General features: G+C 42.8%; 1 protein-coding gene across 1 annotated transcript; it reads left to right on the top strand.

Annotated features, from left to right (window-relative positions):
- The first annotated feature begins 464 nt into the window (after positions 1–464).
- On the top strand, positions 465–1820 carry LOC137355759 (neuropeptide Y receptor type 5-like). Its single transcript, XM_068021295.1, has one exon. It carries the CDS (start codon positions 465–467, stop codon positions 1818–1820), a length of 1356 nt encoding a protein of 451 aa, XP_067877396.1.
- Positions 1821–12692: the final 10872 nt, after the last annotated feature.

The following is a 12692-nucleotide window of genomic DNA, read 5'->3' as shown; positions in this document are numbered from 1 at the left end:
GTTTGAGACAAGAAGCCATTTCATGATTTCATCACACATGTCAGTTTGGGAGATCACTAAACACTGCAAGAATATGGAGACATAAGCAACAGTGCAAACGTTATAACCTCAAACAAGTTATTTAACTTTTGAATGAGCTTTTTAACATTTTGAAATTAAATTACTTGGTTGCAACTGACTCATGTTACTTAGAACTTGTGCTATATTGACCTTCATTGGGCACCTGTAGTATTTAACATTGCATGCCCTTTGGAGTGCTATTTAATACTTTTGGTGTTGTTGGCCATTGACAGCATGTTACAGGACTAATGACAGTCTAAAGCTTGTATACTTTCCATTTTCTCCAATGGAACATTATTATATTTCATATCTCGCATTTTAACTGATTCTTCCTAATTATGCATCATATGCAATTTTACAAACAATAAATTTTTTCTGAATATTTATAAATTCAACAGCCCAAAATGGATCTTGAAGCTAAAAATAATAGTAATATCACTATAACTTTGGATAATGGTAATAACACTACTGCATATGGACTAGGTCTCCCTTCTTGGGATGACTATAATGGAAGTATACATGATATAAAATATTTATTGGTTGGAATCTACACATTTATTACTGTTCTGGGGCTTCTTGGCAACATTTTTGTTGTAATTGCACTGTGTAAAAACCTAAAACAGAAATCAATGATTAACTTTCTCATTGGAAATTTAGCCTTATCTGACATTTTAATTCTGTTGCTTTGTTCACCATTTACACTGACTTATGTTCTTCTAGACCAATGGATCTTTGGGGAGATCATGTGCTATATAGTACCATTTGTTCAGTGTGTGTCTGTCATGGTTTCTATACTCATGCTGATGTCAATTGCCATGGTTAGGTATCATATGATAAACAATCCATTATCCAACCATTTTACCATAAATACAGGATATTTAGTAATGGGAACTGTATGGATTATTGGTTTTACTATTTGCTCACCATTACCCATCTTTCATAAAATCATAGACCTAAGTGAAACTGTTCACTTAGAGTCATTAAAAAATAAATACTTATGCATCGAGTCATGGCCATCTGATTCTTATCGAATTGCCTACACATTGTCCTTACTATTCATCCAGTATATTTTGCCAATAGTTTGCTTAACAATCAGCCATGCTAGTGTTTGCAGGAAGATAAGTGCCACAGTGCCCAGCAGCCAAAGCAGATCTGAGGAGAATGAAATGATAAATTTAACTATACACCAGCCAGCTAACAAACAGTTGCAAACGCAGCACTCAAAGATGCAAGGATGGAGCTATTCCTTTCTGAGAAAACACAAGAAGAGATACAGCAAGAAGTGTGCCAGTGTCATGCCTGCCATGGCCAAAGTGCACAAGAATGGCCAGACTCACAATGATCTCTTAGTAACCCATGGTTCAGAGAGTACACAACCTCTACCCACTTCCTTTCTACCAGGTGTACCTGTGTGTTTTGAAGTGAAAACTATGGAACCTGAAGAGCATACCCATTCACATAATGTTCCAGTGACACCAAAATCTATCACCAGGATGAGGAAAAGATCACGCAATGTTTTCTACAAACTGACCATGGTAATTGTTGCTTTTACTGTCAGCTGGATGCCTCTGCATATTTTTCACCTTTTAACTGACTTCAATGCCAATCTGATTTCTAACAGGCACTTCAAGCTGGTGTATTGCATCTGTCACCTGCTGGGATTGCTGTCCTGTTGCTTGAATCCTGTACTGTATGGATTCTTGAACAATGGTATCAAATCTAGTTTACAATCCTTGGTCAAATGCATTTGGGTCAAATAATACCGACAGAGGGCAATATTGGGGTTTGGCACCCCAGACACAAATTGAATAAGTTTGTCAGCCAATAGTACAGCTTACATCAGGTCACTAAATTCTATGTGGCACTGTGATCGATGTTTGCTCCTGAGTCATTCCAACTTCTTCCCTGATGTTCTATTCTAAAGCTATTGTTGAAAAAAAGCTCACTATCTTACCTCTTGCTCATTGAAATCTCAATAAGAAATTAAGTAAAAGTTTCTGCTCAGTAGCGTAGTGAATGTAAACAGAAAAGAACAATTGTCTGTTTATATTATTTTGTGCTGTTATTCATTTGCAACCAATGAAAACATTTGCTCGTCATATCTGTGTTCTGAAAAAGGGTTGATGTAGGAAAGCAGAATTTTCATCTGCTGATTCAAGCTCATAGATATTTATTGACATTCAAAGTAAACTTCATCTACACAATATATTCTTGTATTTTGTGGACTTTACCAAATAGCTCAGTGACCCAATTTTACTTAAGCTTCTGATGTTGCCACAAACATTTTTTTAAGCATATTTTTAATTTCACACTGTCTGAACCAAAGAGGAATCACAAATGCAGACAATCAATCTATGTTCCACATCCCAAGCCTTGATACACTGAAGGGAAGCCACAAATTCAGACAGTAGTTAATAATATATCCCCGTCCCTAATTCGCCATCAAATACAATGGCCTCAACCATGCTCTTAAATAAAATTTTGTAAATTAAAGCCCCCACTAGAATTAATTACTTGAAAAATATTTTGAATAAGCAGTCTAAGTAATGTTTTATATGCTGTTGAAGTGTTATGTGTGTTGCTTGTAATGTACTCACTAAATAATAACCTTTAAAAGGAGTACTATATCAAAAATAATTCAGGAAAACATGTTTTTGTTCGTGCAGAAATCCACAGTGTTGATAGAAAGCACATTGAAATGTATCATTACCTCACTTGTATGTGATAGAATTATGATAAAAATGAAATGTCGCTCTTTTGTCTTTTACTTGTTTCAAAGAGAATAAGAATCGGGAAATGATTTATTGCTGATGTTTTTATTTCATCTATGTTATGCAATCGCTGATGACTTCACCCCTCTTCAGTTAAATGTCTGTGAATCGGAAAAATAGTTTCAGTCGAAGGTATGATTTATTTTGAATAACTGCAAGTAATTGAGTTTAAAAGAAAAACAATAGTTATAGCTTTCTGGGTTGCCAGGTTTAAGCAGCCATTCAGAATTGTTATTTTTTATTAAAACCAGTCACAATGGGATGCAGCACCTCGAAAGCCTGTCCAAAGGAGTATTAAGATTGTAAATTTCACACTCAAAACTTTCTGTTGCTTGGTTTTGAAGTATTGTACAGAGTGAAATAATGAATTGATTGGAGCAAGCCACAATAAATATACAATTATTAAAAACTAAAAATATTTAACAAAATGAGAATGAAATGATGCATTCAGAATATTATATCCTTTCATGTTTCTATCCGTACCACAGATGCAACTGACACTTGCATGTATTTATTTAATAAATATGGAATTCACGATTTAATTCATTCTTATTTAGCTTCCATGACTGATGAATTGCACAGGGCTAATTCCACTTTCTCTGGTAGACTGTTTGCTGATACATTGATGACAGCAGTGACATTGCTGGCTGTTTTCTGTTTGGGGGCAATAATAAGGATAAATAATGCCTGAAATGTTCAAGTAATAAGCATTGTTGTAGACTTATCACTTAGATGTTGCAAGCATTATTTGTCCTTGTTATGTTCCAATGTGTTGTGCTAAACATGTCATAATCCAATGTTTATTTTATTTATTTAGAGATACAGCACTGAAACAGGCCCTTCGGCCCACCATCAACCACCCATTTATACTAATCCCACATTAATCCCATATTCCTACCACATCCCCACCTTCCCTCAATTCCCCTACTACCTACCGATACTAGGGGCAATTCATAATGGCCAATTTACCTATCAACCTGCAAGTCTTTGGCTGTGGGAGGAAACCGGAGCACCCGGCAAAAACCCACACAGTCACAGGGAGAACTTGCAAACTCCACACAGGCAGTACCCAGAACTAAACCCGGGTCGTTGGAGCTGTGAGGCTGCGGTGCTAACCACTGCACCACTGTGCTGCCCAATGAGTTCTACTAAACAGAAGAAAGGGCAAGCAGTCTCAAAGTGAACAACTCAAGTCGGAACCAGTTTTGCTACTGAAGTAAACCAGATGTCAAGGAGATGTAAATTTGGAAGAACAGTGCTTTCACATGTGAATTTTTTTTTGGAACTGTGCACCTTATTTCTGTCATGTAATGAAGAATGAAATAATGTAAATCTTTAAACTGTGCATTTCTTTATCATGGTATTGTGTGAATAAACTGAAAAAATGATGACTCCTGTTTCTAAATTTTAATGTATTATATACTTTATGTATGGACAATATTTCATGCGTGATGCAAGCAGTAGTGGTGGGGAGAGACAGGGCTACCTCGTGGTGCACTCATGTCTCAAAAATATGCACAAGGAACTACTCAGTAGTCTCCAATATTGCAAATTTCTTCCAACTGAGAACTGCTCTTGTAACGGTTAGCAATTTCCAATTAGTAGAAATTAAGAAGTTAAAGAGCAGCCTTTGTCTTGGTGTCAGTTTTATTGGCAGTAACTTGGGAGATGATGGGCTGAGCTTTGAAGATGGCGGTGTGCCCATGCGGATTGCCAGTCGCTGAACGCCCGCTATATTTAGTGCAGTGGCTCATTATACTAATTGTGACGTGGCACCCCCCCGAAATAATGTGGATGGAGCGGTATTCCGGCGCCAGATACCCTGATAGTCTTATACTGGGGCCCTATTTAAATACCTTCACTTATACAGGAGTGAAGGGTGAAGCTTGTTGGTCAGCACAGAGGGAATCTTGAAAGGGAACCATAAGCTTACATTCATGGCAACAGACGGTCGTTCCAGGGTGGCCCCACAGTTCAGTGGTGCCTCCCTGACCGCTCTCCTCCAGGCTATGTGGGCACGGTGGGAGGTCCTCTTCAGCGATAGCAGGAAGAGGCCCCCCCTGCCTGACCAAGGCAGCCTGGCTGGAGGTGGCAGAGGAGATCAGTAGCTGTGAGGCCATCTGCTGTGACTGGGTGCAGTGCTGTAAAAGGATGAATGACCTGCTGCGAACCGCAAGAGTAATTCACATCAGGGCTCCATTGAAACTGGGTGTACCTGCACAGTGTGGCACATGTGTGCCACTGCCATGCTGAAGAAAGGGAGGATGGGCAGGGAGTAAAGATGTGACATGAATGGAGAAATATATGACAGAACTTACCGTTGTCTGCTGCTCAGAGAATGGCGCCTACATGAGTGGCTCACTCAGTAGTGCGCAGCGAGCATCCCCATCCTTGTGGCCAGCACCCATCTTTTGACATGTGTCGGGCTATTGAAATACCATCTGTAATATCTGCCTCCTTGCTCCTCAAGGTGAGGAGGGCCCACAATTTGAGGGAGGCTACCCACACCGGCTTATAGACGCTAAGCAGGAGGCCCTGGAGTTATCAGCAGCTGAGTTGACACGCTCATTTGGTGAAGTAGACGTTGGGGTCCATGCTGAACATACTTTCCATTGATATGAACGATGATCAATATGGAATTTCGGTTCTGTGATTCAATGCTGTGTATTTGTGAAATATGCTACATCAAGACTGACAGTGTGTTCTTACCATTGTGTCTCCCAGGTGAACACTCAGAGCCGACCCCGGCTGCAACAGATGACCTCCCACATTCTGGAGGAAGAGACATCCTAACAGCATCCCATGACACTAACACAACTTCCACCAGTGCAGATACAGTCACCTCTGTCGGTATCCGTTCAGCCTTTAGAGACTGGGTCACAAGCTGGTGAGAGCACTGCACACACGCCCGAGCAGCTGACTGAGGCTGAGACAGCAGAGGCCCCAGACAGTCGGAGTGCAGTGAGTGGCCAGACCGATGCTGAGCCCCAGGCTACAGATGACCTTCTGCTGTTAGCAGCACAGGGCATGCTGGAGGTGTTGCAGAAGTACTGATAACAGCAGGCGGAGATGCCACAGGCTGCGCGCAGCCTTGAGCAGATGGCGGGGCAGTCCATTCAGGGCATGACAGCTGCCATGTCCCAGGCATATGAGCGCCTGGCGTCATCCACGGCGGCCCTCAGTGAGCCAGAATCCATTAATCTGCGCTAACCTGCAATTCCTCGTCGAGGCCATCAGATCCTCAAATCAGTGGCAAGGCGAGAGAGGGACCAGGGGCATGGAGAATGTCCCTGCCACGGTCCTTCCCGGGAGAGCAGAGGGGTTCATTTGAACCCTGAGATGGAGGGGCCAGCGCACCATATCTGGGGTCTCCCCTCAAGGTGATTCTAATGTGGACCCTGGTCCCTCCACCCCTCTGCCTGTGAGTCAAGCTCCAGCAGACACGACAGCTGAGGAGAGTTCTGCGATGACACAGGATTCCCCCAGCTAGCCGGGGCCCTCCAGGTGCGCCGAAGTCATCCACATCCAAAGGGCAATCAGATCAGCAGACTTCCTCCAGTCAGGCTGCTGGTGCTGAGGTTGCACCGAGAAGGGGCACTCGCAAGCGTTTAAAGAAAACACACTGACAAAAATGGGAATGCACAGATGTCACTGCAATGCGTATTTCGCGAAATGTTCTTCACCAACATATGTGTCCTTTTTTCTGTGTGAATGATGTGTGCCAGCATTTACCACTTTTTGTCATTGGCCTTTCTGAACTGCCAGTGTATGCAATAACACCATTGCCATGCCAGCATTACTCGTGTGCATCTCCACGGATGTACTAACATGGACAATGGCTCAGTCTGCTGCTGCCTCTAATGGTCCAGACAAAGATGTTGCAGGTGTGCACTGCTGCACAGCAGGTGAGCGAGGGTGCAGAGCCTTTGGCGGTTCCTATGGAGTGGCGATCCTTTGTCTGATAAGCCACTGCCGTGCATCCCTAGCTCGTTGCTCACCCAGAAAGTGGAGCCCGGGTGCCCTCTGCCCTCCCATGCACCTTTCCTGTTGGAGGTCCTCAGCGTCCTCATAGTCCGGGAAGGAAACCTGTTGATGTCTCTCCTCATCATGCCAGGCCTAGCCCCTATTGGTGTGTAGTCGTGCAGTGCACAGTGATCAGCAAAGAAAGCAGATGCCCTTTGCAGCTCTTGGTACAGGGCACCACTCGATCTATCCAGGCATTGAGAGCGCATGTTACACACGCCGATCGCCTGCTCAATTGTGCCTCTTGTAGCTCCGTGTCTGGTGTTGCATCTCCCCTCTGCAACAGTGCTGGGGTCTCTCACTGGTGTCAGGAGTCATGTCTGCAAGGGGTATCCCTTGTCTCCAAGAAGACACCCCTCCATCTGAGGCAGTTCAGTGAACAGCAGCGTCAGCTGGGACTGGCACAGGATGAAGACGTCATGGCAGCTGCTTGAGAAGCAGGCAGACATTTTTATGAAGTGTCTCTGGTGATCAAATACCAGCTGTACCTAGATTGAGAGGGATCCCTTAACATCTGCAGCTGGTAGCCTGGTGGGAGCCCTGATGGACACATGGGTGCATTTTGTGACCCCTTGCACCTTTGGTTATCCGGCGATGGTGCTGAAACCAATGGCCATCTACGCCTGGCTGTTAGTGACTGCCCCGAAGCGGACAAACTCACTGCCCTCCAGTGCACAGCATTAGTGACCTCCCTGATGCAGTGATGCACTGCTGATTGTGTGACCCCACAAAGGTCTCCGGTGGGCCCCTGAAAAGATGCATTGGCGTAAAGGTTAAGAGCCGCCGTCACTATGAGAGCCATAGGCATAGGATGTCCACCGAATCTCTTGGGCTGTAGGTCATCCGAGAGCAGAGCACAGAGATGTGTCACTATCCCTCTCTCGATATCCGCAGTCGCCTCTGACACTGGCACTGTGATATGCGCTGGTATGTCATGGGGGGACCTGTAGATGTGCGGCATTCTATAGTTGCCTTTGGAGGCTGCTGCCCATGACCGTGGGCCTCTATGAGGACTGTACCTGCTGTTGGTTCAGCTTGCAATGCACATGAATCCTCAGGAGAAGCGGATCAGACCATGTAGGATTAGCCATACCCATCTCCACGTGCCAAATAAAGCTGTGTCCTTCGATTTTTCGGAGGTTTCTAACAGGGCAGGAATTGTTGCTGACAGATACATCAGGTGCTTTCATGGATTATATATATGGCGTGGCATGGCATTGCCTGTCTTAACTCCCACTAAGAATGGCACAGCATGACCACATTAAGATTCTATGAGCTGCATCGATTGCCCCACCAGCCAGGTAACCTTTACACACCTACTGTTAATGGCACCTTTCCCACACACAGGCTGAATGGAATGCCATTGATCCTTCACATACACAAACAATGGCGCAGAGCGGACACTGTTTACAGAGGTGGGGTATGCAGTACCTCCTTTGATGCCTGCAGCGAAGTGCCCCCTGTAATAACATCACCCCTCCCACGTCCTTTGCAATACGTAGAGTGGAGACTCCGACGTACAGAGAATTACCTGCACTGTCTCTGATTGCTGCCTGTTCTGCCACCCTGCCAGCTCCTTTCATTCGTGAATGGGATGGTACATGGTAGCCGCCTGTTCAGCGAAAAATGTGGAACTGAGCATAAGCACGCAGCGGGATGCATAATCAGGCAAGGTAAGTATCGATTAGTGCTTGCAAAGTGTGGTGCCGCCATCGAGAGGTCAGGGGGGCCACAGCGAGGTCCCGCCGCCAGTAAAATGGGGCAGGCCATTCCCGGCATGTGGGGTTGTGGCGGGCCTCTCCCTGGAATATTCCGGGCCCCCCCGCCACTACCTCCGATGCTGGAGGGCTCATAAAATTCAGCTCCATGATTCTAAAGCACTGCTTGGCTCTCACCTCCTCTGATGCCAGGCTGCACAGATTTATAATGTTCATTTGAAACTGACACACTGAAAATGCAACTGTAGCCCTGTGTGTAAAGTGCAGTGATGTATTTATTTGATATAATACTGCAATAATCCTCGGTGTGTATAAGTCTTACTCATTTGGAAAATGGTACAGCCTTATTATGAGCTGTCTTGAAGGACTCTTTCATTCTCCAAACTAAAAGATTTTACTTTCCTAACACTTCTTTTGCCTCAGAATTTTGCTTCCATCCTCTATTTTTTTGTTTCTTTTTATTTGTTCTTTTCGTCAGTGCAACCTTCTGTTCCTCATTCACAGTTTTCCAATTTATTTCAATGCAGCTCTTTGGGGAAACTATCTTTGAATGTACAATGTTTTGGCTCCATTTTCTCCCTCATAGTCATTCTATTTTATTAACTGGATTTGCTTTGTAATTTACAATTTCATCTTAAAATTGTGCTATCATCAATTTTGTGTGTGCACTAGATATATTTCTTCTGTTCAGTATACAGAAAATTCCAAAGGTGAGCTAATTTAATTCTGAAGCAGTCTTCTCTTGTGAACATGTTGGGAAAAGATTAACCTGATACTTTTTAACTAATACAGATGAGATGTTGGCATTTTGAATACAACGGTCCAGAAAATCCTCAATATAGAGCACCTAAGTTTAAGTACCAAGGTGCGCATGTCCTGGACCTCTGCCATTGTCCCTATCAAAGCTTGAAGGATCAATGGGAGGTCCCACAATCTAAATGCCTTTGGAACATATCTGGGGCTCACCCCTCACTAAAGAGCCCCAAAACTATGGTTAGGAGTGCAAGTGCTGGTTGTGGAATTAGAAGAAACCTGTAGCTGCCCCTATGGTCTCCTTACAAAGAAGACTACTTATTAAATTTCAGGCCAAATCTTCAGGGGGCCATGTCTCAATCCCTGCTTAGATTCCCAGCTGGACCCTCATCTGCCAGTGACCACTGCACCACCTGGGAGATCATGTAGCTGAATGGATTATCTGCCTAAAGTAGGCCTGCCTGATTTTCATTGCATTGAAATCAATGGAATAAAACTTGGGCAGTTTCCACAATGAGCAAGCAATCTAATAAAAGCAAAATACTGCGGATGCTGGAAATCTGAAATAAAAACAAGAAATGCTGGAACCACTCAGCAGGTCTGGCAGCATCTGTGGAAAGAGAAGCAGAGTTAACGTTTCGGGTCAGTGACCCTTCTTCGGAACTAGCAAATATTAGAAATGTCAAAGGTTATAAGCAAGTGAGCCAGGGGTGGGGCAAGAGATAACAAAGGAGAAGGTGTAGATTGGACAAGGCCACATAGCTGACCAAGAGGTCATGGAGCAAAGGCAAACAATATGTTAATGGTGTGTTGAAAGACAAAGCATTAGTACAGGTAGGGTGTTAACGAACTGAAGATTAAACAGCAACAAGTACAAACATGAAAAAAACAGTGGGTAAGCAAACTGAACAAACTACAATGAAATGAAATAAACAAAAGAAAAAAAAATGTAAAAAATGTAAAAAAGAAAAAAGAAAAAATAACTAAAAATGAAAGTTAAATGGGGGGCCCGTCATGCTCTGAAATTATTGAACTCAATGTTCAGTCCGGCAGGCTGTAGTGTGCCTAATCGGAAAATGAGATGATGTCCCTCGAGCTTGCGTTGATGTTCACTGGAACACTCTAGCAAGCCCAGGATAGAGATGTGAGCATGAGAGCAGGGGGGAGTGTTGAAATGGCAAGCAACCGGAAGCTTAGGGTCCTGCTTGCGGACTGAGCGGAGGTGTTCCGCAAAGCGGTCACCCAGTCTGCGTTTGGTCTCCCAATGTAGAGGAGACCACATTGTGAGCAACGAATACAGTATACTACATTGAAAGAATCTACTTTGCCAGGTTACCATCCAGGCAGTGAAGTTGAAAATTACCCCCATTGTGTCTTATCTTACCATGTCCCACAAGAAGGATTCCTATCAATTCCTATTAGAATCAATCAACAGAATTTGAGAAGAACTCTGGCAGTTTCAGTGTCCTATTTTTAACCAATCAATTTGTTTAAAGTCAGGTTAACGGATGAATGTAATAATATTTCTTTCATAAATTTAATTAATAAATACTATATATGAAAAACAATGAGTATGTTTCGAAGCTAGATTATACTTATAAAATTCTTACATAAAAATCCATTTCCAGCTGTAAAGATTTACTTAATACACATGTATCCAGGAAAATTCTTTTTAACCAGAAATCTACAATGGAAAAACAGTCAGCTCATCTGGTTATGGGAAAAAGCAACTTGCCCTTGCCCATTTAACATTGACAACATTTTTACTGGAAGTTGCTGTAAGTGCACGATGAAAACGGCTCGTTACCCTCTACAGGGCATCTGGATTGTGAATGAACAGGGCAAGTAACTGTGTATCACCTTAACCAATCAGTTTGAAGGATTCTGAAATTAACACCACAAACACTGGCAAGGAAGTATAATTTAGAATGGTGAATTCATTGCCAAATCAGGTACATAAAGAGAAATAAAGAGAGGGAAGAATGATTAGACTAAGAGAGAAAGAAAAAGTAATTTTAAAATTTAACATTTTAAAAATCTCCAACAATTAAAACCTGAAGGAATGAGACACTACATTTATAATAGTACATTTTCAGTGCCAGAGAGGTTGGCAGTGAGTAATTAACAATTATCACATCAGTAAGAGCGTATTTAGACTTGAAATGACTTGACTTAACTTTCTGTGGTGAGTTTAGTTGCATCTATGAAGCAAGAAGAAGAACTTCACGCTGCTCAATGCATTTCAATGTGGAGTCAGACAGAAAGAAGCAGTTTTCACGAAGCTAACAGCATCATCGACGACAACTTTTTGATTTCTGCTTTTAGTTGTACGTCTAGCCTTGTCTGAAGTCGCTGTGGCATTTGCACATAATTAATAGTGAGGGTCAATAGACTCACCATTATTTTGACAGCAATTTTTGGACCAAAGTATTGAAATAAATGCAGCCGTAAACAATTTAAGTCAGTGAGCCAATCTGACTGAGGATTAGATAACCCCAAAGCCACTATTTGAACTTGAATTGGTAAAATAAAACCCATACATTTCTGAAGCCTCAATATTAGTAATGTATAAGACATTTTCATCAACACAGTTTATTACTGTAAACTTGTTCATTAAAAGATCAACTAAGTCATGGGAAGTTTATGGCTACCCATAAATTAGAAACTGCTTCTTTGAAGTACTGTTCCAGTATTTTTGCAGCAATATTTTATAAGTGTGTGTGTGTTAAAATTGATTTTTTGGTGTTTATTTTATTTGTTCATTAGATGTGAACTCCTCCAGCAAGGCTATCTCTCATTGCCCTTGGGATGGTGGCATTGAGCTGCCTTCTTGAACTGCTGCAGTCTATGTGGTGTAGGTACACCCACAATGTTGTTAGGAAGGGAGTTCCAGGATTTTGACTCAGTTACAGTGAAGGAACGGTGATATATGTCCAAGTCAGGATGGTGTGCAATTTGGAGAGAACTTGCAGGTGATGGTGTTCCCATCTATGTGGTAGAGCTTGCAAGTTTGGAAGGTGCTGTCAAAGAAAGTATAAGGAGTTGCTGCAGTGCATTTTGTAGATGCTACATGCTGTGCCACAGTTTGCCAGATGGGGTGCCAATCAAGTGGGCAACTTTGTCCTGGATGGTGTCAAGCTTCTTGAGTGTTGTTGGAGCTGCACCCATCCAGGCAAGGGGGACTTGTGCCTTGCATATGTTGGATAGGCTTTAGGGTGTCAAGAGGTGAGTTACTCACTGCAGAATTCATAGTCTGTGACCATAATTAAGTTAAGATTCTGGTCAATGGTAACTCCCAGGATGTTGATGGTGGGGCATTTGGCAAGGTTAATGCCATTGAATGTCAAGGGGAGATGGTTAGACTCTC

The sequence above is a fragment of the Heterodontus francisci genome, chromosome 1, assembly GCF_036365525.1.
Source record: "Heterodontus francisci isolate sHetFra1 chromosome 1, sHetFra1.hap1, whole genome shotgun sequence".
In the NCBI taxonomy this organism is placed as follows: Eukaryota; Metazoa; Chordata; class Chondrichthyes; order Heterodontiformes; family Heterodontidae; genus Heterodontus; species Heterodontus francisci.
The sequence above is the reverse complement of the archived record's forward strand: the minus strand, read 5'-3'. Positions and strand labels throughout refer to the sequence as shown.